This window comes from Pleurodeles waltl, chromosome 1_1 (genome assembly GCF_031143425.1).
Source record: "Pleurodeles waltl isolate 20211129_DDA chromosome 1_1, aPleWal1.hap1.20221129, whole genome shotgun sequence".
In the NCBI taxonomy this organism is placed as follows: Eukaryota; Metazoa; Chordata; class Amphibia; order Caudata; family Salamandridae; genus Pleurodeles; species Pleurodeles waltl.
Genome location: NC_090436.1, coordinates 950,733,288 through 950,758,284, shown reverse-complemented (window position 1 = coordinate 950,758,284; position 24,997 = coordinate 950,733,288). Strand labels below are relative to the sequence as shown.

Sequence of the window (24,997 nt, the reverse complement as noted above, 5' to 3'; positions counted from 1 at the left end):
AACGTAGCTGCCTCTTTAGTAAAATAATTTTCTTTATTCTCTTCCTCTTCTAAAATATTCCAAAGTTTCTCCTATGACATTTGTCCAAAGTATTTTTAGAAGAGATCTGTCAGCATAGTACTTTAAATTCAATTTATGGTTCACGTAAACTGGACTAGACCTTATTACTGGATTTGATCACTTCTCCAGTCGCTGCTCCAGATACTCTTTTTGAATGTGAATATGTGCATTATCCATTCTAGATAGCTATTAATTTTTTTGTTGGGCTTAATTTTTGCTTGTTGATATTCTAGTTCTGCTTTTCTACTGCTCCTAACTGATGTACCTTTGCTCCCACTGATAAACCATTTTCTTTAAGTCCCTCTCTGTTATCTTCGTGTCTAATGTGAATTATCTCAGCCAACATTGTGTCTGAGCTCTTTGGTCAAGTGGTAGTCTCTTTCACTCTAGGCTTTCATGGCGAAATGTGCACCTCTCCTGCCAGAGTGTCAATAGAATCGCTATCACTTTTATGGAGGAATAGACTGTAATTCTTTGCTGTTTACCTGAATATTTAACAGATGTAAATCACTTTGTGGAGATTTATATTTACAGTTATTGTCACTGGTCCTCATAGTCTTAATTATCACGGGTTCCTACCTTTAATAGAATAGTTTCCAATTCATACCATACCCATACTTACCTCCAATATCAATAGTTTCTGACATCCCCTGTGAGTTTGGGACTTATTTAAACTTAGCTCTCTCCCAAGTCCACTTTAATCTCCACTTTATTATTTCCAGTGGGAACTCTTTGAAAGACAATCAGGACCATAATGTAAGAAGGCATTTATTGCTAGTGCTGTAGCGAGGATATTAGTTAAATATTAATTAAAAAAATAAAGCTTACCAACTCAGGGGGAGATCCCAGCGTCTTTGATATTAGATGAGATTAACCAGAAGCTGTACATCATTTAAATAATCAACACAACTTCAAGTATTGTTTGCAGTCAACAATGAGAGCTGGTGTGCGTTTAAATGCTTTTTTTATCAGTCTTTTTAGTGGAGCATCGTTATTGAAATCAGCATATAATATCAATCATAAATCAATTATCAAAATGAGCAATCAACATCTAAGATTAAGTGCATTGATCAAGTTCCATAAAGGATGGAATCCCTATTCTAAAAGTAAAGATGGTTTTGGAGAGAACGAGAAAAAGAACATATGAAGAGTTCCAGATAGATAGGTGAAAGCATAAAGTTTCAGACTCAAATATCAATCAATCAAAGCAGAACTTCCCAATTAGAGAGATTCAAGAAACTCAGTAGTCTCAGAGCAGCACAGATTTGGGCAAATGGTTGTTAGGAAAGGCACAATGAGGTAGCCTACTCTAGGAACACAATAGTATAGGCATCATAATCTAAACCTCTTGCAACATGTTTCTTCGTCTTTCTCCAGTCACCTAATCATGTTTCAGTGTCTTCATGGGAACAGGAACACTTACTTGTCTTATCACCAGCAGTACATTAGTCCGGACACAGCAATGTTTAAGTAAACCATTTTTATAATCTATTTGTATGAATCTACAAGGGTTCTGATCATTTACTTTCCTTAAAAAACTGCAATTTTATGTATAAGCTTCTATATTACCTCACTACAACTCAAGCTACTTATTCATCCTCTCTACAGGGTCTTTGTATGATTAGAACCATTTTGCAGTGTTAAACTAAACCATTGTTAAACAGTTATTGTATTCTAGGAACAATATGCCTGCGGGAAGGTCAAAACTAACTTCTTTTACATCGTCATCGCTTCCCAAACATGCCAGCTTGTCAGAAATTAAACATTTAACATTCTAGAGCTACTTCAGCTATTTAAGTCTAGTCTGTGTAAAGGGGACAGCCTACTGCATTCCCTTGAATTTAAAGGCATTATTTTTAGTCTAAGGCCTACATGTTGATTCTGCATTCATTGCATGCATTTTCAGTGTGTTAAAATGCTCTATCACTAGTACAGCCAGGTGGGATCTTCAGTAGAGATCTTTTGGGTCTACAATACTGTGGCATTATTCACAAACTATAGTGTGACACACAGATTTCCAGGCATTCTTCACAGAATATCACCTAATATTTTCGCTAAGCACATGTTTACCTGTACCAAATTCTACAATGTGTACAATTACTCCCATTGGAAGTTCATTTATTTTATTAATTTTTTTTCCACCACTTGGAAAACATATTTGCCAAAGAGGAAACTCCTTCCCTGCACCCTCTCTAGGTTTTGAGGGATCCTTTCCCCTCCCCACCGTATGATTGATCTATTCCAGTTATTTTACTGGAGGAAAACTCAACCACTTCCATAGTATGAAAGGATTGGATCACTGTTTGATAATGCCCACAATCTCTTAGGTTTGTGTGTTTTCACAAACATGCAAGGAAACCATGTGTAGTGTTTGATTTACTACTTCCTTTTAGTAATAACTTACACTTGGAGTTTGTGAATACCAAATAGTTGTTAACTTGCTCAAAATTGGAAACTAAATCAAATGTTTTAGCTATGCTTTGTGAATCAGACCCTCCAAGTGTAAGTTACTAATAAAAAACACAGTAGTAAATCTGGTATTAAATATGACCAACCACTGGTACTGCAACACCCTCCCAACACCCTCACACCCTCCCATAGAAATAAATATAGGTAGGGACTTAAAATAAAACCCCATAGGAAACAATGTTAAATTAAATGATTTAAAATATATAAATACATGTAAATTAATATTAAAAACAAATACAACATAGTATATATTTATTACTTATGCAATATTTTAATAACCTATTTTCAATTTAGAAAATAATAAAATATAAATAATATATATAATAAATAATAATATATAATATAAATATATTCTATTAAAAAAGCAATGAATTGATTTGGAATCATTCTATAAACCACCTTTGATAACTATAAATGTACATTAAAAAGATTGTATTATTTATGTAGGAGTTTAAACTTCGTAAAAATAATTTTAATTTATTATATTTCCATTGATTAAAGTGAGTTTGAATTCAAAATTAATTAATTAGTGTTGTAATATTTTTATTTTATTCTACATCTAAGGTAAATATATGAACCTAATTTGCATTCATATTTGAAATAAGATATTCCTAATAAATAGTTCTGTAAATAAATAAAGTTTTCTTCCCTGTACATTACCATGCCCCAACTGCAAAGTCTCTGTGTGATAAAGTATAGTGAACATTTATAAAATGTATTTAACTCCAAATTACATTTTGTAAATATGTTTATTTTAAATATGATTCTAAATGAATGTTATATATTTACTTTAAATGTAGGACAAAAAATCCTACAGCACTGTCAAAGTAATTTTAAATTAAAACTTTAATAAAAATAAATTAAATTTTAATTTGTTTTTAACTCTAAGTTAAAAGTGTAAACTTAGTCAAAAATGTAAGTTACCCTTGTGAATCCGGCCTAGAGTATGTGAATGCTGAAAAGTAGCAAACTTACTCACTTTAACTCACAGTAATGCCGCTAGAGCATCACCAAGCTCTTATGTGACCATTGCTATTTTGGATTGTGTTAAGTTCTACTTTTGGTTAAGTAGCGGAGGTATTTCGGATAAGAGATTGTGATTGTCTTGTTAGTCACTCATATCTTATCACCTGCAGGCAGAGTTGTTTTGCTTTCTTTTGGCAATGACGTTTGCCAAGAGACTGTTGCTTAAAATTTGGCAGTGTTTCAAAAAGAATGTCTCTATTTTGGGTCCCAGAGGTTCGACCTGTTTTCTTCAAAAGAAGTTCCTCTGATAAGGAGATGTTTTGACTCTCAAACCGCTAGCAGGACTTTGCTACACATTCCCTCTGACTTCCTAATATCGACTCAAAATTCAGAGATGGCAACCTAACTGTGATTCTGATTGCATCAAACTTGACAATACTTTTGTGGTATTACTGTCTTTTGAGTGTGGCAGCTAAGCTGAGATTGACCTTGCTGATTCATTCTTTACCATTGTTTATCCCCATGTGCCTATGATTGAGACATGCTACATTTACCCCCATATTAACGTGAGGGGGAAATCTCCGGTGCACCCTTAAGGTCTCTTGTTAATGTTAATACCAAAAAGACTACTGTACTGACCACATATGTAATTCATTGGGCATACTTTGCAAATTGAGCCGTACCCAGAGGCTTACCTGGTATGTACTATGATCCTTCTAAGATATTTGTATGATTAGTATTTGCTCATTCTGACACTAATCCATCTTTTATGTTAATTAATCTGCGATTAGAGTATCTGGGGATGTTGCAAGGTAAGTCTTTCAGAGAGACTTGGCCTCCACAGTTTCAGTCTCTTATGCAAATATATTTTGTCTTCTTCGTGGATCTGCCTGTGGAGAAAAAGGCTATTCCTTCTTTTAAACAACTTCAAGAAGAATCTCAAGGAGTTTGACCATCTCATTCACGTTTCTGATTTCCATTTCTAATTCCCATGTCCACAACCTGGAGAATAGATGATTTGAGAGCTCTTCTAGTTTCTGAGTGGTATTTGAAATTCCAGAAGGGCCTGGATTATTTCATTGCAAAGCTCTCATTTGTACAGAAAGAGTAGACTCATTCTCACTGCAGTCCAGGGAAAGGTGACCAACTTGTAAGATGTTCACATGACTCTCCAGATTTCTGTAAATATAGTGGTTTCCCGAGTCTCTGAAACGTTGGTGAGTTGCCACCCCTGTTGTAAGAGAATAAAGTTGTCAGTCACAATGTTTTCTTTGGGTGAGAAGTAGAGATTCTTTGATGTACAAATTGGCTGGTGTGGAGATTCCTGATGGTGCCCAGATGTACTCCATTTGTGTAGTACAGAGAAGTCCTAGTACGAATGTCAGAGCATTTTATTGATGGATTTAACAGCGCAATTACATGGCCTTCTCCACACAAATTTGTGGACCAGTAGAGCCTAGTAATGATCGGAGTTGCAGCTGAATGTTTGAAAGAGCAGTTCTTTCTTCTGTTTTAATCAAGAAGACTGCATTGTTATTCTTCTTCAAAGGAATATTTATGCTAGTTAAGTTATGCATTATTTACTCGTCTGATTAGTTGAGTAGTTTGGCTGTATATCTTTTCCCCGATGAAGAAAAGTGGGACTATTACTGAGAAGAAATAAGAACATTAAACGAAAGTTGAGAGTGTGTGCACTCTGGCCTAAGAGGAGAGACACAATTGGAAACTAACAGGGTCTGGAAAATACTTTGGAAGAACAGTTTCCAAGAGATGGCAAAATAATTTCAGTGGAATTGAATCACACTGGTGCTTAAGTATTGTATGGCCAAAAACATATCTTGAAACATGTATGGCCAATCATTGCTGTGTAAGGATTTTGTGTAAAATTATTTGCCTTAAAAACAATTATCCAACGATGTTTGAGGTTATGATCTAAGAACGCTAGGGATCGAACTTTCTTGGGGGCTTTGTTGATGCAGAATTGGCACCTTTGAATATTACGTTTTGACGAGGATGATGTGTTTTGGAGACCTGCCAATTAAAGAAAAACTGTTTGAGATAATAACACAGGCTCGTTTTAGTCTATATAAATTGGGTTATATGAATTGCTAGATCTGCCTGGTTGCCCAATATATTTATCAAATTCATTTTTTCTTTAGGAGACAAAGTCGTCCCACTCTGCATTCCACAATGTGGCAAGTGCAGCTCGTGTCTGAGTCCGAAAACTAATTGCTGCCTTAAAACTCAGTGAGTTACTTTTTCATAAGCTACAATCTAACAATTATATTTGAAAACTGTAATTTGGCTTTTTCATACTCTTTACGTTATTCTTGTGAAACAGCCTTAGGGAATCCCAGAATGTGATGCCTGACAAGACTACCAGGTTTACTTGCCGAGGGAAAGCAGTTCATCACTTCTTGTGGACCAGCACTTTTTCCGAATACACTGTGATCCCTGAAGATGCTATTGCAAAAATTGATGATGGAGCACCGATGGACAAAGCTTGTCTTTTTGGGTGTGGGTTTTCCACTGGTTACGGAGCAGCCCTCAACACTGCTAAGGTATATTTACAGACTGTATAATATTATGCACCTCCATGTTGTTCAAAGGTGTACGCTGTTCCTTTTTTGGACCTGAACATTGGCTGTCACGGTAATAGCAGAAATATACTGCTATAGAATACATATTGAACAAAAGTAGATTGTTTCAAGGCAATAATAAAATGTTATTCATGAGATATCAATCAGGCAGTAGTTTCAAGAGCGAGCTCGCAAAAAAATATGACTTACATGAATTGTTAGATTTGGGGCCTCATTACGAGTTTGGCAGTTTGTGGACCTCCTTGGTAGCACCTCCTTTGGCGTTCAGACCACCGGATTAAAAGTTTGGCAGTCGGACTGCCAGAAGACTGCTGGCACCACCATAGTGCGTTGGGACCATGGCGGTTCTGACAGCAGAGGCCAATGTTGGAAGTACCTGCATTGGGACCGCCATGGCTATTATGACCTGCTGGACCACCAAGCTTTCAATGGCGATCCCACCACCATGGAAAGCTTGGCGGTCAGGCAGGTAAGGGGCCCAAAAGGAGAGCCCAGGGAGCACAGCCCCATGGAGGGTGAGGCAGGGGCCCCTGTGGGCCCCCCAAAAAATTTGGGATTTGGGGTGAACTGTGCCCCATGCACGACATAGTGCATGGGGACAGTCCTCCCGCCGTGCCGACGGGTAGGGATGCATGGCCGGCAGTACCTCTATTATACTGCCCCCTGTCTCCCCTCGCCAGTCACACAAGCCCCGTGGGGAACTCGTAATCCGGCGGTTTTGGGACTTTCGGCCTGGCGCTGTTCAAAAGACCACCACCATGGCAGTCCATCTGTCCGATCACCAAACTCATAATGAGGCTTTAAGGCTTCCAACATTATGATGAGCTCAAGAAAATTCCATAAATGTATCTTATATTTGTTGCTAAAAGTTACAACAATCTAGAATGTCTGTTACTCATCATAAAATGTGTTAAATTTCGATTTAAAATTTGCCTCAGTAGTATATTTTCATCCTTAATGCTAGTAACACTAAACACTGACAATACAAAAGGTTAAGAAATAGGTCTAAATTGCTTAAAACCAAATCTGCATGTTATCTGCTTTTTTGTTTCATTCTTAGCTCTTTATGAAATGTATAGAACCTCAACTGCGTGTTGGAATCTTCAGAATAATCCCTACACAATATGGTGTATTTCTATCGGCCATATTCAACCCAATATCTCTTCTCTTTAACGCAGGCAGGATGTAAACCTGAAACGGGTCAATGTGTTACTTACGCTAACACAAACATTTCATAGTGCATATTTTTCTGGTCCCACCGAAATATTGATGGGAAGTTACATTCTTTAGATTTAACACACAGTAAATGTGTTTGATTCCATATTTATCCTTTTTTAATAATGCTTTCTAACGTTGTATATAAATAACTCTTTCCTAGACAACTAAATAAATAATTTATATATTACAACCATGGCTTTTAGAACACAGAATCCTGTGCTAAGCCTTTTTTCTGTATTTTATTTATTTTCCGAGCACATGTACAGAAGTAACAAAACTTATTGTAGAAAGAACACAGTGCACTTCAAATGGGTTACCTTTGAAGGTACATATCCTGCTGTGAAGGGTTGTACAAGTTACAATAGCATCGAGATCACAACATTTTAGGTAGCTGATGTAGAGAAGGAGTAAGCAGAGATAGTAAATATTAATAAATAAATGAGGTCAGGTGGTTATTTGGAGGTAGGTAGTGTATTATTCTCAACTGTGGTGGCAAAGTGTGATCCTGTGATGAGTTTGGTCCAGAATAAAGGAAACTTGGACCTTGCGGTGCCCAGATATCTTTCGTTCTGGAAGTGTGGAGTGGTAAACGTACAGTTATTGATAAATAAGGCCCCAGACACCAGTCTGCAGCCATTTGGCTAGAAGTAGTGTGAGCACAGGTGCGATGTTGCAACTCAGCTTAGTAATGCAAGCATGAGAGATGGAGGCACATTTAAAGGATACATTTCAGCCATCCCAGTGGAATGGCTAGAAACAATGTATTTTGGCTCAATCTGCTGTTTGGAGTGAGGGCATCTGTCTGTGCACAGAGGAACCTACGTTATCCTCTCACCCCTCTTGCTTCATTTAATTACTGTGTGAGACCCTCATGCCTCCTAGACACACACCCTTGTTAAGTAAATAAGAAGATCCTCCCCGCACCCCACATCTTGTTTCATTGTAGCCAGCCCAAGAATGTACAGTTGGACTGGTCGAACAGGTTTGGGATGGAGGGAATAATTTAAGAGAGAGATGGTCAAAGCAAGAGGTGGACTCTAAGTAATGCAATTACAGGTAAGCAATCAAAGCCTTCTTCCTCTATTATTTGGTGATGCAGATCGGGAGACCATTCACCTTTGGCTGAACGAGTGGCTATTGGTGCCTCTTCTTATGCAGAATTGTAAAAGTGTTTTCTTGTATAGTGGACGTGGTGTTGTCTTTAAATTTAGAGATGCATTCTTCGGCTGTTTTGATTTGGTTTCTTGTTTGTCAAATTTTATCTTGTCTAATCAATTTGTAAGCAAGGTAGTTTTATGATCAATAGCTAAAAGGCTTTTTTACTGGATGACCGGAAGGGCCTTAATGTTTGCTTCCACTGAGTTGGCAGGGGGGTCCTGAAAGCTGTCTGATATTGATTAGTTCTCTCTTTCACTTGTTTTGGTAGTGCGCTTAGGGTCAGAAGATATTTTGACCTGCTTGGGTTATCCTTTCCTTATTTGAACTTACAGTTAGTGGCGGCACCACTCTTCCTAATTGCACAGTGATTGATGCCCGGAGGAAAGCTGGGATGTTAGTCGTCTACTGCACGGTACTTCCTGAGATGCAGTTTAGGCTTGGTGGGTTGAAGTAATGGTATTCCTGAGATTATCCTCTTGGACTTAAAGCTTGATACATACTTTTCTAGATGGTGCTGACCTTTGAGGGATAATAGAGCAACCTTGTGATCAGGTTGATATAATATTCTGTAGTTCATGTTCCCTTGGTGAGAGCTTGTGCTGCACGGCCATTAGGTTGCATGTATGCGATGTAATTGGTCCAGCCACTGCACTTCCTGAGGCAAGCAAATCAGGTAATCTGGTAGCAGACCAGTTAATGGAGCTTCAGTGAGCTTCATCGTAGGGCCATGGTAAAGTAACAGAGGGCTAGGTCGTTGAGCTTGAGTGTGCTTCATTATGTAGTCCAGTGACCTAGCTCGGCATAGCACTGCAGTGTCAGACCTGGCATGAAACATCAATTCAACCGAGCTATCAGAGCAATCCTGGCCAGAAAACTACCAAGATGCTGGGACGCATGAGCAGGCCTAGCCGATGCAGATTGTTAGTAATTGCTGTTTTTTGGGTAAGATACTGTGGAGGGAGGGTACAGTGAGGCCTAGAGCATCCCAGGCATAGAGGGAACTCTGTGCCTCCTCAGGCTCATTTGCTGTATATCTCAGCTCCCCCCCCCGAGCACTGACAATAATGGGGTGAGGTATCATTGGAAAGGGGAGAATTCCTCTTTTCAAAGGTATCAATTCCCAGTGGATCCCTGCTCGGGGATTGCCAACGGGGGTGGTCCCCAAGCATGGATCCAGCTACTAGCTACCAGGGATGGCCCCTTCGGCAAGGGCTTGTGTTACCCTTTGCTAATTTTTATAATGCAGTCTTTCTGCCCCTCTGGGGCGCAGATGGGGGCAATTACTCCTGATCTGCTCCCCACCAAGGGGGCAGTAAGGCCACTAGACACCAGTTTTTCTTTTTACTTCTTAGGGCAATAGGGGTGGGGGCTGCCCATCATAGGCATGACCATGCCCCATCCCCAAATAAATGAGTAAAACAGCCTTTCTGCCCCCTGGGGGATAATTACCCCTGATCTGCCTCGTAGGGGATTTGGGGGGGTAAAAAGCTAGATGCCAGGGAATTTTGTTTTAAAAAACAAATATAGGAGTAGGGACTGTCATCCATGGACATGGCCGTTACCCCACCTCAACTAAATGGGGCAACAGTCTTGTGCCCCCTGAGACCTGATGGGGTAATTACCCCCTTTCTGCCTCCCCCCACAGGACAGAAAGCCCGCTAGACACCAGTTTTTAAAAAAAACATTTTTATGACTGTAGGAGTGGGGACTCGCCGGCATGGTCATGCCCCCACCCCAAATAGATGGGTGAAACAGTTTTTTGCCCCCGTGGCGGCATAAAGGGATAATTGCCCCCAATTTGTCCCAGGGGGGCAGAAAGCCCACTAGACATTAGGGAATATTCATTTTTTAAATATAGGGGTGGGGGGGCTGTCCACCATAGGCATTGTCTCCAACTAAATGGGGCAACAGTCTTTTTGTTCCCCAGGGGCGTAGATGTGGGTGATTGCCCCCCAATCTGCCCGGGGGGGGGGGGGACAAAAAACCCACTAAATGCCAGGGATTCTTTTTAAAAAATGCCCTGCATGGGCATTGCCATGTACACCCAAAGTAAATAGAATGGTCTTTCTTACCCACGGGGACAGATGGGGTAAGTCTACTGTATGGCAAAATATATTTTTAATAAAATAAGAGGGTGAGTCTTTCCTGCCCTAACATCAGGCTCCACCCTCACTCCGAAAAACCTCAACAGCCTTTCTGCTCCCCTGCGGACTGATGCATCCATCCCAAAGGCAAGATCGAGGACATTTGATTCTTTTGAGGGTTGTTTTTATGTATTGGCCAGGAGAGTGTGGCTACCTCCAAATATCACCCCACTTGCTTTGGTAAATGGCTTCACTTTTTAGCCCTGGGTAGGTGCCACCTAGAAAAAAACTACTAGACTCAGACAGTTCTGAAAACTGGACATTTTGCGGACTCCAGGGTGGTGCATGCATCCTACATAATTTTCTTACCCACAATGCCCTGCAAAGCTCAAAGGTTGACTAAAAACACATATTTGCCTCACATATCTGTGAGAAAAACATCTAGAATCTGCAGGGAGCCACAACTTCAATACTACATAGCATTCCCCCAAGTATCCAGATTGAAACAGTACCTCAGTTGTGTTGGTAGTCCAAGAGAAATTGACACAAAAGGCCCTAAAGTGGTACACTGAGAGATCAGCAGTAAGGATAGATGTGAGATGTGGGGCTGTGCATTGTGTGAATCCCATGAGGTTTTTTTTACTCACAATGCCTTGCAAACCTCAAACTTTGCCTAAAATCACAAAGTTTTCATCACAGATATGTAAGGAAAATGTCCCCACCTTGGATTCCCCCAGGTGTCTAGTTTTTAGAAATATGCAGTTTTGCTAGGTTTCCCTACGTGCCCTCTGAGTTAGGTCCCAAAATCCACAGCTACCCACTTTGCAAAAAAAAAGGGTCAGTTTTGAGTGGAAAAATGTGATATAAACATGTCGTGTTCTGGGCCGTTTCCTGTCGCGGGCACTAGGTCTACCATATAAGTGAGGTACCATTTTTATTAGAAGACTTAAAAGAATGCTGAATGGAAGGAAGTTGTGGCTCCCCACGGATTCCAGAACTTTCCATCACAGAACTGGGGAAAAATGTGTTTTTTTAGTCAAAGTTTAAGGTTTGCAATGGACTGTAGGTAGAACAACCTGGTGAGAGAAATGCAAATTACCCTATCTTGGATTTCCCTAGGTGTCTAGGTTTCAAAACTATGCGGGTTTGCTAAGTTTCTCTAGGTGCCGGTGGATCTAGTGCCCAAAATCCACAGCTAACCCCTTTGCAAAAAAATGGCTTCATTTTCAGTGAAAAAATATGATGTATCCATGTTGTGTTTTGGGCCATTTCCTGACATGGGCACTAGGCCTACTCACACAAGTGAGGTGCCATTTTATTAGAAAACATGTGGGAGCTAGAATAGTAGAATATTTATTAGTATCAACTGGATTTCGCTGCATTTGTGCCTTCCAAATGTAAGTCTGTGCGGAAGAAAGAAGACATTTTGAAAAATACCCTCTAAATCATATGCTCGTACGGGTGCCTACAAATTCAGAGATATACAGGTAACCACTGCTCCTAAACTCCATATCTTGTGTACATTTCAAGAATACATCGGTTACCTTGAGACCTATTTTTCACTCTACATATTTTACCATATGAATTCGTCTATACTGTATACACAATGAAAAACCATTGTACATTGCATCTCAGTTGTTGGCTCTGGCTACCTCAGGTTCTGGGTAAACCTACAAACCCTGCCCCAGAACCAAAGGTTAAGAGTCAAGCAAATGTAATGGTACATTGCTTTTGTAAATCTGCCATTGTGACAAAAAGTTACAGATTAAAACATTGTCACAAATGACTCTTTTTTCCTACTTATTTTCAATATTTGTTTATTTTAACAGTTAGTTTCTTTTGGAAAAGCTTGAGGGGTATAACATATGACCCCTTGCTGAATTCAAAATTGTGTCTACTTTCATAAATATATAGCTTTCCTGGATCACCTATGATTTCACACTGGTTTTCACCATAAACTGGAAGTAGGTTGAAAGCACAAAAAAACAGGAAAAATGGTGTACGTCTTTGGAAAATACCAAAACTGTGGTAAAAAATTAAATTTTTTGATTTAGCTCTGCATGTTCCTAAAAAGTGGGAAGATGGTGACTATAGCACAGCAAACTGTTCGATGATGCCATATTTATGGAAATAAAAGAGGCACTTTTATCCAGAGAACTTTTGTCCTATTCTTCCCAAAAAACTCAAACTTTGGCTATAGTTTGCCTATTTTCTCAGTCCCCTCAGGGTGAGAGCACACTAATGGAAGCAGACGATGGTCTCCAGCTAATGGATCTTGCAGTGTAGCTTCCTATGCATCTGATGCCACCAACAGGTTGTTGATATACTGCACTAGGTCTAAGTCACAGGGCATGACTAAGGACTCCAGATTCTTCTTAAGAACATGATTACAAATCGAGGGACTCTGAGTGTACTCTTGTGGGACTTAGCACCATGCCAAAAACACTGTTCTGAAACAAGAAGGCAAAGAGGAACTGACTGACCCCATGCAATTCTCTGGAAAAGAAGACCAGGCACAAATCGATAACAGTGAACCACTCAGCCTCACATTAAATTTACAGTAAGGCCACAGTTGGATTCTCTACTACGGGACTACATGGAACAACAGTGGTGTTTATTTTCCTCGAATTTAGCTAACGCAGTATTTTCTGCTAGGCTTTTGTAAGCTCAAAATAGGTGAGTTATATGGACTTCCCATTATCTCTTTCAAAATGCCTTGCTGTATCATGGATTCAGTCACTAGAGTAATCCCTGCAATCGTTTCAGGGGTCAAATGTTGCTGTGGTGTCCTTGGGTACTCACCATTTGGTTTTACTTTTATGTGGATAGGCTCAGCACCTTTGATGAGACCTGTGTCCTTCACTAAAAAATTCCCAGACATCAGGCTTCACCATATCTCTAAAGTCTGCCGGTAACTCATCAATTGTCATCATGAGGAACAGTGTAACATAAAGGCCATCTCTTGCCATTTTAAAGACAATGTCCTCATCATGAGTTTGCAAATTAATACCCCGATAGACGGTACAGTTCAGCTTGCATAAGAGATCTCTTCCCAAAAGACTCATTGGACTAGAATCACATACCACAAATTGGTGATTCTCTTTAAAGGACCTTATTTTGACAGGTACGACTTCTGTTATGGGACTGGTCATTTTTTTGTTTGCAGCTCCTACAGCTTGGATTCTTTTTACCAAGAGGAGTAGATCTGGAACCTTCACTGTCCTAACAGAGTGGGTAGCACCACTGTTGATCAAAAATGATACTGGGTGGCCATTCACCTCACCATCTACAAATTGACCACTCTGGTTTAACTCTGAAACTGTGCCAAGCACACAGTCTAATTCCCTTCTCAGGCACTGTCATAAGGACAGGTCAGAATCATAGTTATCAAACACTTTAAACATAGGGAACTGTTGGCACGCACCTTGATTTTGGGAAGAATTTTGGTTCAGATTCGGGACCTGATTCAAATTCATTTGGGGATCATTCATATTTTGCTATGGCATTGTGACTTGTGGAACCTGCATCACTGGTGCTTGGGGCACATGAAAAAACAATATTCTCTGTCTCTGCACAATCTGTGACTGTACAGGTTATTACCCTAAGGTTCTGTACACCCAGAATTTCGAGGACTTAAATGACATTACTGCTTCCAGTGCCCCGACCTATTACAATAATGACAAGGATTTATCTTTTTCAAGTTGGCCACATCAGTTCCTGTATTCAGATCAATCGAGACACCACGTCCTCTACTTTGTTGTGGAAATCTGTTTCCACCTTGTATCATCGGCGTTCTCTGTTGATACACTTTGTGCACAGAACCAACATTCCCTACATGAGGCTGACTGTCCCCATCTTCTCTGTGCAGCTTTCATCTGAGATACCATCAATTTCTCTTTAAGTCTCTTCTGCTTCATCTCCAATTCATCACTTCAATATTTTGCATACCTCAGAATTTCATCAATCGATCAACTGCTGCTAAATCATCAAACTAACCTCAGATCTCAATACTGTCACAAATCTAGACACAAAACTTCCCATGTCTTTCACCTCAAGCGTCTCCATTCCACTGTGCTCCCTAAAAACCTACAACAATTGCTCATAAAAGTCATGCAGTGACTCCTTAGGCTCATAGGTTGTCTTGCAAGTTTTAACCCAATCAGTATCTTTAGCTGGTACCTTCTTTTTCAAGAAGATCAGCTCCAGGTGAAACTTTTGCATCAGTATTGGTGACTGAGCATGTGTCGCTGGATTTCTCTGTGGCTCCTTCTGTGGCCACTCTATAGTCACTTTACATTCTGCTCTCAACTCACTCAGTGCCACAGTGTCGAAAAGGGTATTCAAATCTACCCACAGGAACTGCAAGATTTTCACAAATCACTCAACTTGTGTGTACCACTCAACTGGCTTTTCTCTTAATTTGGGAAAATCACTAGTGAATGATGCAAGATCACTTTTGCTCCAAGGCACAAGTAGATAACCTTCACCAGCCACTTCCCTCAATGGATAAGCTGATACGCCGCTCCCTCCACTGTAGATGAAGGTGTTTCTCACTTGGTCTTTTTGTAATCTCTCTTCTTCTCCCATCTGGTTTCCCTTTATCTAATTCCCTTCACTTTTGAATGCTATGAATCAACTCCTTAATTTGCATTTTCATTCATGGTGTTCTTATACTACAAATGTCATTATTGGCAAAGCACACATGATAGCTTCCCTGCAATGAGTTGGTTCTATTTAGGTCTACATCATATTTTTGAGACACTTTAGCAAACTTAATCTTCCTGTCCTGCATGCTTTCTGACCTCTTTACATGTAAACACAAGTTAATTCTCTTGATGGACATCTAATTAGGAAAAATTAAAATTCGTTAATATCATCTCATCTAATTCTAACTTTAATTTAACCACATCCAATGCATTCTCTCTCATTGGGGAGAGAGTGATTTCTACATGTATTCCAGGACTTGACCATCCTCTTGAAGTCTCAATTAAATTTCTAAGCCACTCATCATATTGTTTAGCATTGAGACCAAACGGTGTTGCAGAGACATTAGACATTATCTCTTCTCTCGTGTACTATGGTTAACACTCGGAGGTGAATTCCAAAAGGACATGTGAAAAGGTTATGATCTTTAGGCTGATTCTCGCATAGGGGAAGTTCCTGCTTGATTTGCTATTGAAGGTCCGTAAGCGGCATTGAGCATATTGACCTTAGTCTGGATCAAAAAGTTAGTTCCTATCCCTCCCCCTCCAGGGACAACAGGTAAAGCAGTTGACAAACTCCTTCCAGTAGGAACCGTCAAAGCATGTGTTGCAGCTCCCAAACTGCGGGACCAACAGTGTAATTTGCACCTGGAGCATTTTGAACAGTAGGCTTATTAGGGGTATTACTCCCTGGACTCGCTCCCATCGGGTTTGGATTCACATTTTCTCCTGTATTTTACCGGTGCAGAAGGTACTTCTGAATTGTGATCTGGAACTGTACCACTCCTACTCCTAAGTTGGAGCTCATTATATGCGAGTGGAAGCGCCAATAGCAAAGCATCTGAAATGTAATTTCTATAATCGTTATCACTTTCTTTGTATAAATCATCTCTGTGCACTTTGTCTTCTCCACTTTCAATTTCCTTTGCTTTTCTTTCTCCTTACCTTTAATTTCTCTTGTCAGTGCTGGGTGCAATCTAGCTCCCTCTATAATATCAGTCCTCCATCTCTTTTGTTCTGCATCCCATCTAGTGTCTGCACAAGTACTCATTGCCTTTTAGTCCCTTCCCTGATATCTTTCTCTCTTCTTAGCATGGGCTGACCGTTCCCAAGCATTAAGTGCTTCATACTGTGGAGGTTTAGGTGGTAGTTTCATCTTGTTCAAAACTCTCCTTAAATTTTCAATAATTCTCAAATTAAATGTGCCATGGAGGGGGAACCATAATGCACCTTCGTTCTCTGATTTTATGCCATTGATTTAGCCAAATACGTTTGTGAAGATCCACATTTATAGCCATATAAGGGCTTGCCTAATCTTTGGGTGGTGTCTCTTTCCCTTTTTGAACAGGTATTTTCGCATCTCCCTTACTAGATGTTGTAAAGCCTTTAGAAAAATTTAATTTTTCAACAATATTTTCAACATTCACAATTTAAAATCTGTTTTGAATTAAGAATTAATTTCACCCACAGTTCTCACTCGACAATAACAGTCAATAGTAGTGCAACACTTTAAGACGTAGACATCCAATACCAGTGCGGCTCAATACCAACCTACCAGCGCAGAAACTTTGACATCAATCTCATTCCTTGCAGCATCACACACTCCTTTACAATATTTTTTAGGAACACACTCTTCCCAAAACTAAACACACATGACAAAACGCAAAGCAGATTCAACAAATAACTTTGATTACTTTAATTTCTTTAGTGGAGAAGACAATCACAAGAAATGGTTCAGAACAGCACTTTCCAAGCCACTTGGACTCATATTTGAATAAAGCCTCGACCAGTGGGAAGTCATCTGGATTGATGTAGTTTCTCCCTGTGCACTAGGAATTCACCATGCCAACCACACCTCAATCTCACTCTCACTCAAAGATAAATGTTCCTATTTCAATTTTTGCATCTACAACGTCTCCAACAAGCACAAGTAAACAATTACAACATGGTGTACCAATACCTTATTACTATCCCAGGATCTTAGGCTACATTGAGCCCGATAACAACTTCAACTTCTCTGCATCAAACAACACACTCGCACAACTTAAATGTTACCGCATCACACCACACAATCTCCGCAAACACAGCAAACTAGACATAAGCAGTTACAACATGTGACACTATTAATACTCATTCCTCTGCTGTTAGAACTCTCTCCTGAACGGCTGAAACTCCCTCAGTCCTCCAACGTAAACCATGGGCTTTAAGGGCTTAGACAGGTTTTGGGACAATCTAGAATAGGGGACTCTAACTCCCTGCTCCAGACAATGGTCTCCATCTGATGGATCTTATAGTGTGCTGGTAGGCAAAGGAGTTAGCAATAAATTCACAAATGTAAGTTTGTGAAGTCAGTTTGGCCACGTAGTGGACCAGGAATCAATATTGAAGTTTTAGTAGGTTTATTACAAATTAGTAATCAGTCCAATATACGTTCATATAAGAATCAAATTGTATAGGTACGAAATCAGAACCGGCAAGCAGAAACTCAATAGCATAAAGCGTACAAGGATTACAGTCACAGCAATACAGATACTAAGAAATAAGGATTACAGTTCCTTAAAGAAATTTGGATTGCTCCTCCTAAGCATAATTAGAATTAGGGATATCTAGTTAGGTTCCAAGCTAAGTAGGATAAGGTCTCAAGAGTTTCGGGGCTAGAGCAAGGTAGGTGTCAGCATTGTAAAGACTCCAGTAGAAATCTTCAGAATTAAAGAAACCAATGTTAGCATGAAGCTGTGCACTGTAAGGGCAAAGGGGTCTGAGACGCCTGCACGTCTCCAGGTCTGAAGGAATCTGCCATAACTCTAATGATGTGAATGCTAACTTAAGATGGTAAGTTCCAGGAGCATCCGTATCTCCCAACACATCACCATAAACGCTATTATTTCTCTTTCTCAGGGAGCGCACTTGCAACATTGGATAAATCTCCCATCCCACAGAGCTTGAACAACCAGGTTAACCTTGAGTCTCTTTATTTTATATATGCGAGTAATAGGAGGCTTCTTCTGCTCATAAAATCATCCCGTCTGTGACAAACTTTCTCTTCTCAGCCCTCTCTATCTCTAATACACAATACTCATTTCTCTAACCAAGAAACCACAAATGCACACCTGCAAAAGAAGAACATGCAGAGCACGGAAAAATATTTTCATGTTAAAATGAAGGCCCACTCATGCTAATTTAGCAAATCATTGTCAATGTGCACTTTTAATGCTCAATTATAACTACAAACATAATGTCAGAATAAATGCAAAACGTGTATAAATGAATTCATGATTACAAATGTAATGTACTTTCAGTAAATGTGATATTTCAAAATACAAGTGTAAATGTGAATGAGAACTACAAATCTTCATGTTAAAGTTAAACATTAGAACTCACACATATATAAAACTAATTTCTACTGTGAATGCACCTTCAATATTACAGTTTTATGCTTCACTTTACATTAATATTACTAAGTCATACAGAATATATTGTGTTGATTACAATTTTGCCTAACTTCTGTCTGTAACATGTAGGGGTAAACCACAATTATGTTACTCCAAGGGGAATCCACAGACCCTGTGTACCTCTAGAATCCCCAGGATATTTTAGAAAAAAGGCACAAATTTGGCCTGGACACCTTATATGGACAGAACGTTATGAAGGCCTAAGCCCGAACTACCACAAATATCCAAACTTGGCTCAGGACTGGGGGGAAAAGGCCCAGTAGTTAAGGGGTTAAGTACATGTAACTCATGATTAGGGTCCCTGGGAATCATACCTGCTAGCCCCCTCTCTTTCTCTCTGAAACAACTACTTGCCTTCTTCTGTTCATGAGCTGCGTGGAGTGGCCTTAGAGACATTGGTAATATGATGCAAATAATAAACAAAATCACACATAAGTATTACTTAATAAAGTATTCCATTATTAGTGATCAAAACATCATGCATAGTTGTAGTGAATTGGTTACTCCTAATTAATCCTCTGGAAGTTTTGCTTTTTGACCACAGAGCTTTTGGACTTTTACTGAGAGTGGGTCTTGCTTCCTGAGTCTCTCACTGTAAATTCAGTGGAAATGGACTGAAAGAGCTGACTGCGACTCTCCATCTTTTAAGATATACCAAATAATTAGTTTTGTGAGACTCCTTTGTCTCTAATGAAAAAGCACTTTTCTACCACATTCCAAACAATACTTAACTTGTATTCTCAACTTAGATATAGTACATTATACAGAATTAAAATAGTGCAGATAGCGCAGTGTTCAGTGTGTAGTGGTGTGCAAAATTAAACAGTGATAAATATATACAAGTTCAGGATGTCATATGTGTTTTTCTCTACACAACAGTAGAATGGTGTGTGTTCCGTAATTACTCTGTCCAATTTCTTTATGGTAACAGACGATTTCAGTCATAAATGTCGACGTTTCGACCCTACGTGCTTTTTACCAGGGTCTCTTTAAGACAAAAAAATGCTGTCTGGCACCGTACTTCTCCGCAGTGTGCATAATGCTTGTGAAGGTAGATCAGTCTTCCCAGCTATTCATTGCAATCCAACTAGGAAACCAGTTCCCCATACTACATACAAGCAGCGGCATGCTTTCGTGCGTCTGCTGTCAGCAGTTTCTGATGTCCGATTATTAAAGACGAAAGAATCCCACATAACCAGTTGTTTCGTTTTTCAATTGTTACCCATGTTCCGTACTTCGCCATATGGCTTTAAGCAAGTATACTTTACACCTTTCAAGATAAGGCTGCTAAGGCACATTTAAAGGCTGTGGGCTGGTTACATGTGAACACATGAGCACACACACATAGGAGGATCATACAGAACTGGTGGGGAGGAAATCTGCATCAACTAATTAACTGTTCACTCTGCACCTGGACTGGACGGGCACACAGAAACAAAGTGGGAAGACCAGGCCTCTGGATTGAAACACTGAAAGGTCTCCCTTTTCAAATTTTGATAGAAATAGATCAAGCACCTGCGTCATCTGGAGGTGGAGCTTAGGCGTCCAAGCAAGGTCTTTCTTTAGCCCACTTAAAGTCACCATCTTAAATTGTCCCAAAATTCTGTTCAGGAGAGCTTGGGTTGAGTTAGGGGTGGAGTGATGATGTGCACCCGAAGATTGACTGGGGGTGCCTGGCTACTAGAACTTTCCACCACCACTTAAACATATCCTGCATACAGGAGAAGACATGTGCCTGGGAGCCACAATGGGAGAATAATGTCCAGCTGGAAGGAGAAACCACCTGATGCCTTTGCAAGGATGGACTGAAGGACTAGAACTGTAGGTAGCCCCAGGACTAATATGGGTCTCTCTAGAGCATGTCGCACCAAATTTCTATTGCCTCTTGAGGAACAGTTGGGGAATCAACCTGCTATGAGACCCTTAATGGTTCCCCTGGGACATCTGTGGACAGGCCCTTGACTTCACTGATTCACAAGTGCCCTTCAGGTCGCCAGGAGGCTGATGGATATGAGGAGTGCTTCAGAACGGGTGTTCAGCTGGCTGGCTGTGAATAGACTGTGGAAGACACTCTCCCAACCACGAGAGAGCAACAGCAGCCCAGGCAGAGGACAGGTCTGGCAAAGGAACCTTAATAACCAAGCTCACTAAAGAAAAGGAGATTTAGAGGCCAGGAGGCATGAACATTCCCCTGGGTTCTAGGGAGATCCACAAGAGCAAAACAGCACCAAGAACAACAAAATTGGCCTTATGAGGTTAGACAAAACAGAGTTTAAAGCCTGCTACCCCTTGCTGGACCAAACGGGAAATTAGTGCATAGCACTCCACTGTATGTGCCAAAATTCCCCTGAGAAAGGCCCAGCCCCCAGGGGTCAACACAACCCCAATTATTAAAGTTTGATGGAAAGGGGATGTGCATGAGTCTCTCTCCCCCAACTACTGTTGTCTGGGGAGTGCAGGGTAGAGCATGCTGGCACAATGCCTCCTTGTTGCCATTGCAGGCAGGAAAGGATGAAGTTGCTCCTGCCTCGGGATGGAAGCCAAAGGCACGCGGATTGCTCCCACTGGAGCCAGGAGCATAAAGGAGTAGTGCTTCTTGCTTCTGTGCCAGCTCAGCGGAGGTGCTCAAGGATCCGGAAGGATCTGCGGAGAACTTGGGCTCCCCCCCACAACCCCCAAAAAAATAGCTTCTAGGAATAAGCCCCAATCTTTTAAACAAAGTGAAATAGATGAAAACTCCTTCAGCAAAGCACCACATACATTATTCATGTTACCAGGCTGTGGACCCCCCATAGGCCCCTTTGGGAGCTTGGCATATTTGGTATTTTGGTCCTCTAAGAAGGGCAGGGACATCACCAACGTTTTGTGAAGTGTTTTGGGGTCCCATATATGCCCTTGGGAGAATTTTGTTGCATTCCCAAACACTCCTGGAGCTTTTTCTCATAAGCTGTGGAGTGTGGGGACCTCTGATCCTAAATCTGCACTGTTAGCATGGTTAAAGGTAGAAATAAGACTCAGAGTTACATATTATTGAAACAAACAATTATTGAAGGCTTTATATTACCATGAATAGTAATAGTAGTAGTACAAAAACTTTATTCGACTTTCCACAAGTCATAAAAGTATCAAATATTCTACATTTCAATATACAATAAATACAATAAATAAGCTAAAAATATTTAATAATTTACAATAATAAAAAAGATCCATAAATGAGAAATGTTTAAAATTCTTTAAGGAAAATGTCCTAAAAACTAACCATTGGGTGGACTAGATAAAATTACATTGCTGCCCCCATGCGCTTTCTTGTGTTTAATACAGAGCATAGAAAATTGTCCAGGATTCCACACATCTCAATCGAGGATAGCACCTGGAGGCTGGCATACGCGGTGCGACACTGGGGGAGATTGATTAACCTTAGAAGAGGGGCTACTAAGCGCTTTCTTTGCTTGGCATAGAATTTACAAAATAAAACCACGTGAATTGTGGTTTGGAGTGCCATTGCATCGCATGGACAAGGCTTCAGGGTGGTACTCCAGTCATTCATAGTTGGAAAGGTCACTAGACGATGGAATATGTCTAGCCTCAATCTGGTGAGAACAAAACGATGGCGGGGGATTATCACATTCGTCAAATAAGGCTGAATGGCCACTGTTGACAAAATTATTTGATTATAAATGACGGTAGGCTTTTTTGATTCGACTTCCCATCGTAGGTCTTCTAGATGTTTTACTGCCAAAGCAGTCAAGTCCTTCCTAGAGATTTTCCCCAGCGAGGCTGGGTTTGTGTAATAGGCTTTATTGCCCATGTTATCAAAGAAGGTCATAATGTATCGTAGCCAGGGCACCCTTGCTGCGTATATGGACTCCATACAGTCAATCAGAATGGCCTTATTTAGTTCAGTATGTTCCGAGGTCCAAACTTTGTGCCATAGCAATAAGGGTTGAATCTTTATCAAGTCAGTAATAAAGGGGAGCCCCAGTTCTGAGTGGATAATGTATGATGATGTACCTTTTGGTACCATCAATAGATGTCTCATAAAATCGTTTTCAGCCATCTGCACCTGATTACAATTGGTGTATCCCCAAATTCCAGACCCGTACATGGCAGCTGGGGTGCACTTGGCTTTATAAATTTTTATCATATTTGGCGGGGTGATCCCCCCCTATCCTTTTGGAGAAAAGCCTTAAAGCCACCGTTGTTTTAATAAGCTGAGCTTTTTTCATCTTCCTGCAGTTAGCCCAGGAACCCTGTTTGTCAAACATTATGCCCAGGTAAGAAAAGGTTTGCGCAATTTCTACTCTCCCATCTGCCGTAGTAATATTATAGGGCTTGCCGCGTTTCCCGCCACAGTTCATAATGAACGTTTTTGAGCGATTGACAGTGAGACCCAGTTGTGACATGAATGTGATACAGGTAGTTAGGAGTTTTTGTAAGGCTAACGGGGTCCTGGCCATTAAAACTGCGTCATCTGCATAGAGTAAAACCGGAACAGCACGATTGCCTATTTGGGGTAGGTCTTTACAGTTACTAGCCAATACGTTTTCTAAATTATTTATATACATTGAAAACAAAAACGGGGCAAGAACGCAACCTTGGCGCACGCCTCTATGTATGCCGAAAGGACGAGTACTTTCCCCCTTTAGGCCATACCTCACTCTTGCTCTGCATCCTGTATACATTTCTCGTATAAACTGAATTATAGCTGGTTCTACCCCCATGGTACTTAAAATATCCCATAATTTGTCATGTAATACACAATCAAATGCTGATGATAGGTCGATGAAGGCCAGATGCAGGTTACCTTCTCTAATCCTTGTATACTTTCCTATAATAATACTTAGATTCAGGCTTTGTTCTACTGTCCCAATTCCTTTGCGGAATCCATATTGGACAGGAGATAACACACTCTTTTCTTCCGCCCAAGTTTGTAACCTGTTCAAGATAATTCTCCCTGTTAATTAACCGTTGAATCCAACAAAGAAATTGGTCTGTAACAGGCTGGATTGAGGCGGTCACCTTTTTTATATACTGGGACTATATTAGAGTCTCGCCAAGATGGTAGGGGACCTTGTATGCAAATGGCTCTCAATGACTGCGTCAGTACGGGTCCCCATAACTGGATATTGGCCTTGTATATATCGATCGGAACGCCATCGGGGCCCGGAGCTTTCCCTGATTTACTTAAGGTTATGGCTTCCTCTACCTCCTCGAGGCTAAATTGTGGGGTTATTAACAGGCGTGTATCTTCCTGGAGTGGTTGATCGTGTACAGAAAACGTAAGGTTCGCGTCGCTAACCCGGGAATATATTTTAGAAAAATATGCAATCCAGTCTTCTTCAGAAATCACTGTTTCCATCCTGGGGGAGCTTCTATCCCCAAGCACAGGAGAATTGATTGTTTTCCAAAAAAGAATGTTATCTTTCGTTTGGCTAGCTGTATGTAGAGTTTCCCATAGGGTTCTTTTTAATGTCAATTTCCTTCCCTTCATTGCTGCTTTATATTCTTGTCTACGCTTACGAATCTCAGTTGTAGATCTTTTTGGGGCTCTAAGAGCCTTTTTCAATTTCTTATGCGCTGGTGAACAGTTATGATCAAACCATCCAGTGGCCCTTTTTTTTCCCGGCTTACCACTTCTGGTTATAAGGGCTTTCTTTATAGATTGCATAATCAGTGTGAAGGCACTTAAACATCGCCCTGGGTCTGGGTTCTCACTTAAACAGTCTGCAAAGGCATACTTGCAGTCACTTAGTAACTGTTTCAGCAGGGACTCAGGGTCAGTCTGTGACCATTTCAAAGTATATCCATTACGCGGCATTAGTTCAATATCATCTATCAGGGTGGCCCTGTCATCTCTATCTGCTGTAGGGGGGGTTATTAGGAGGTTCAAACTCTGAGGATAATGGTCGCTGATTGCGATGTCATGCAAAGTATAATTCTCAAGGTGGTGTGCGAAGTGGGTTGACATTAGAACGTAATCAATCACAGTATTCGCGCCCCTTCCGTTGTATGTTGGTTTAAACTGGGATTCAGCAGAATATAATTTGTTTACAAAGGATAAATTATGGGTTTGAGCCAGTAAGTTCAATGCATCTCCTTGGGTGTTATGTGTAAAATGTAGACTTAAGCCACTGCCTTCGGGATCCCAACCACATACCTTATCTGAGATTTCTTTACAGGGATGGACATTAAAGTCTCCACCCCAAATCATAAAGATCTCACGGTTATTATTGATACTTGTTATTTTTTTTAAATCGTTTCCCATCTCCATTAGGATATTAGCAAAC

The 24,997-nt window shown here is 40.4% G+C and overlaps 1 protein-coding gene across 2 annotated transcripts in view; it reads left to right on the top strand.

The window, feature by feature from the left end:
• LOC138289792 (alcohol dehydrogenase 1-like) overlaps window positions 1-24,997 on the top strand; it is a 324,764-nt gene that overhangs the window by 152,675 nt on the left and 147,092 nt on the right. For both annotated transcript variants that reach the window (XM_069230197.1, XM_069230198.1), the window contains 2 exons: window positions 5,655-5,742; window positions 5,837-6,056. In XM_069230197.1, coding sequence (XP_069086298.1) covers window positions 5,655-5,742; window positions 5,837-6,056 — 308 coding nt within the window. The remainder of the gene's footprint in view (window positions 1-5,654; window positions 5,743-5,836; window positions 6,057-24,997) is intronic.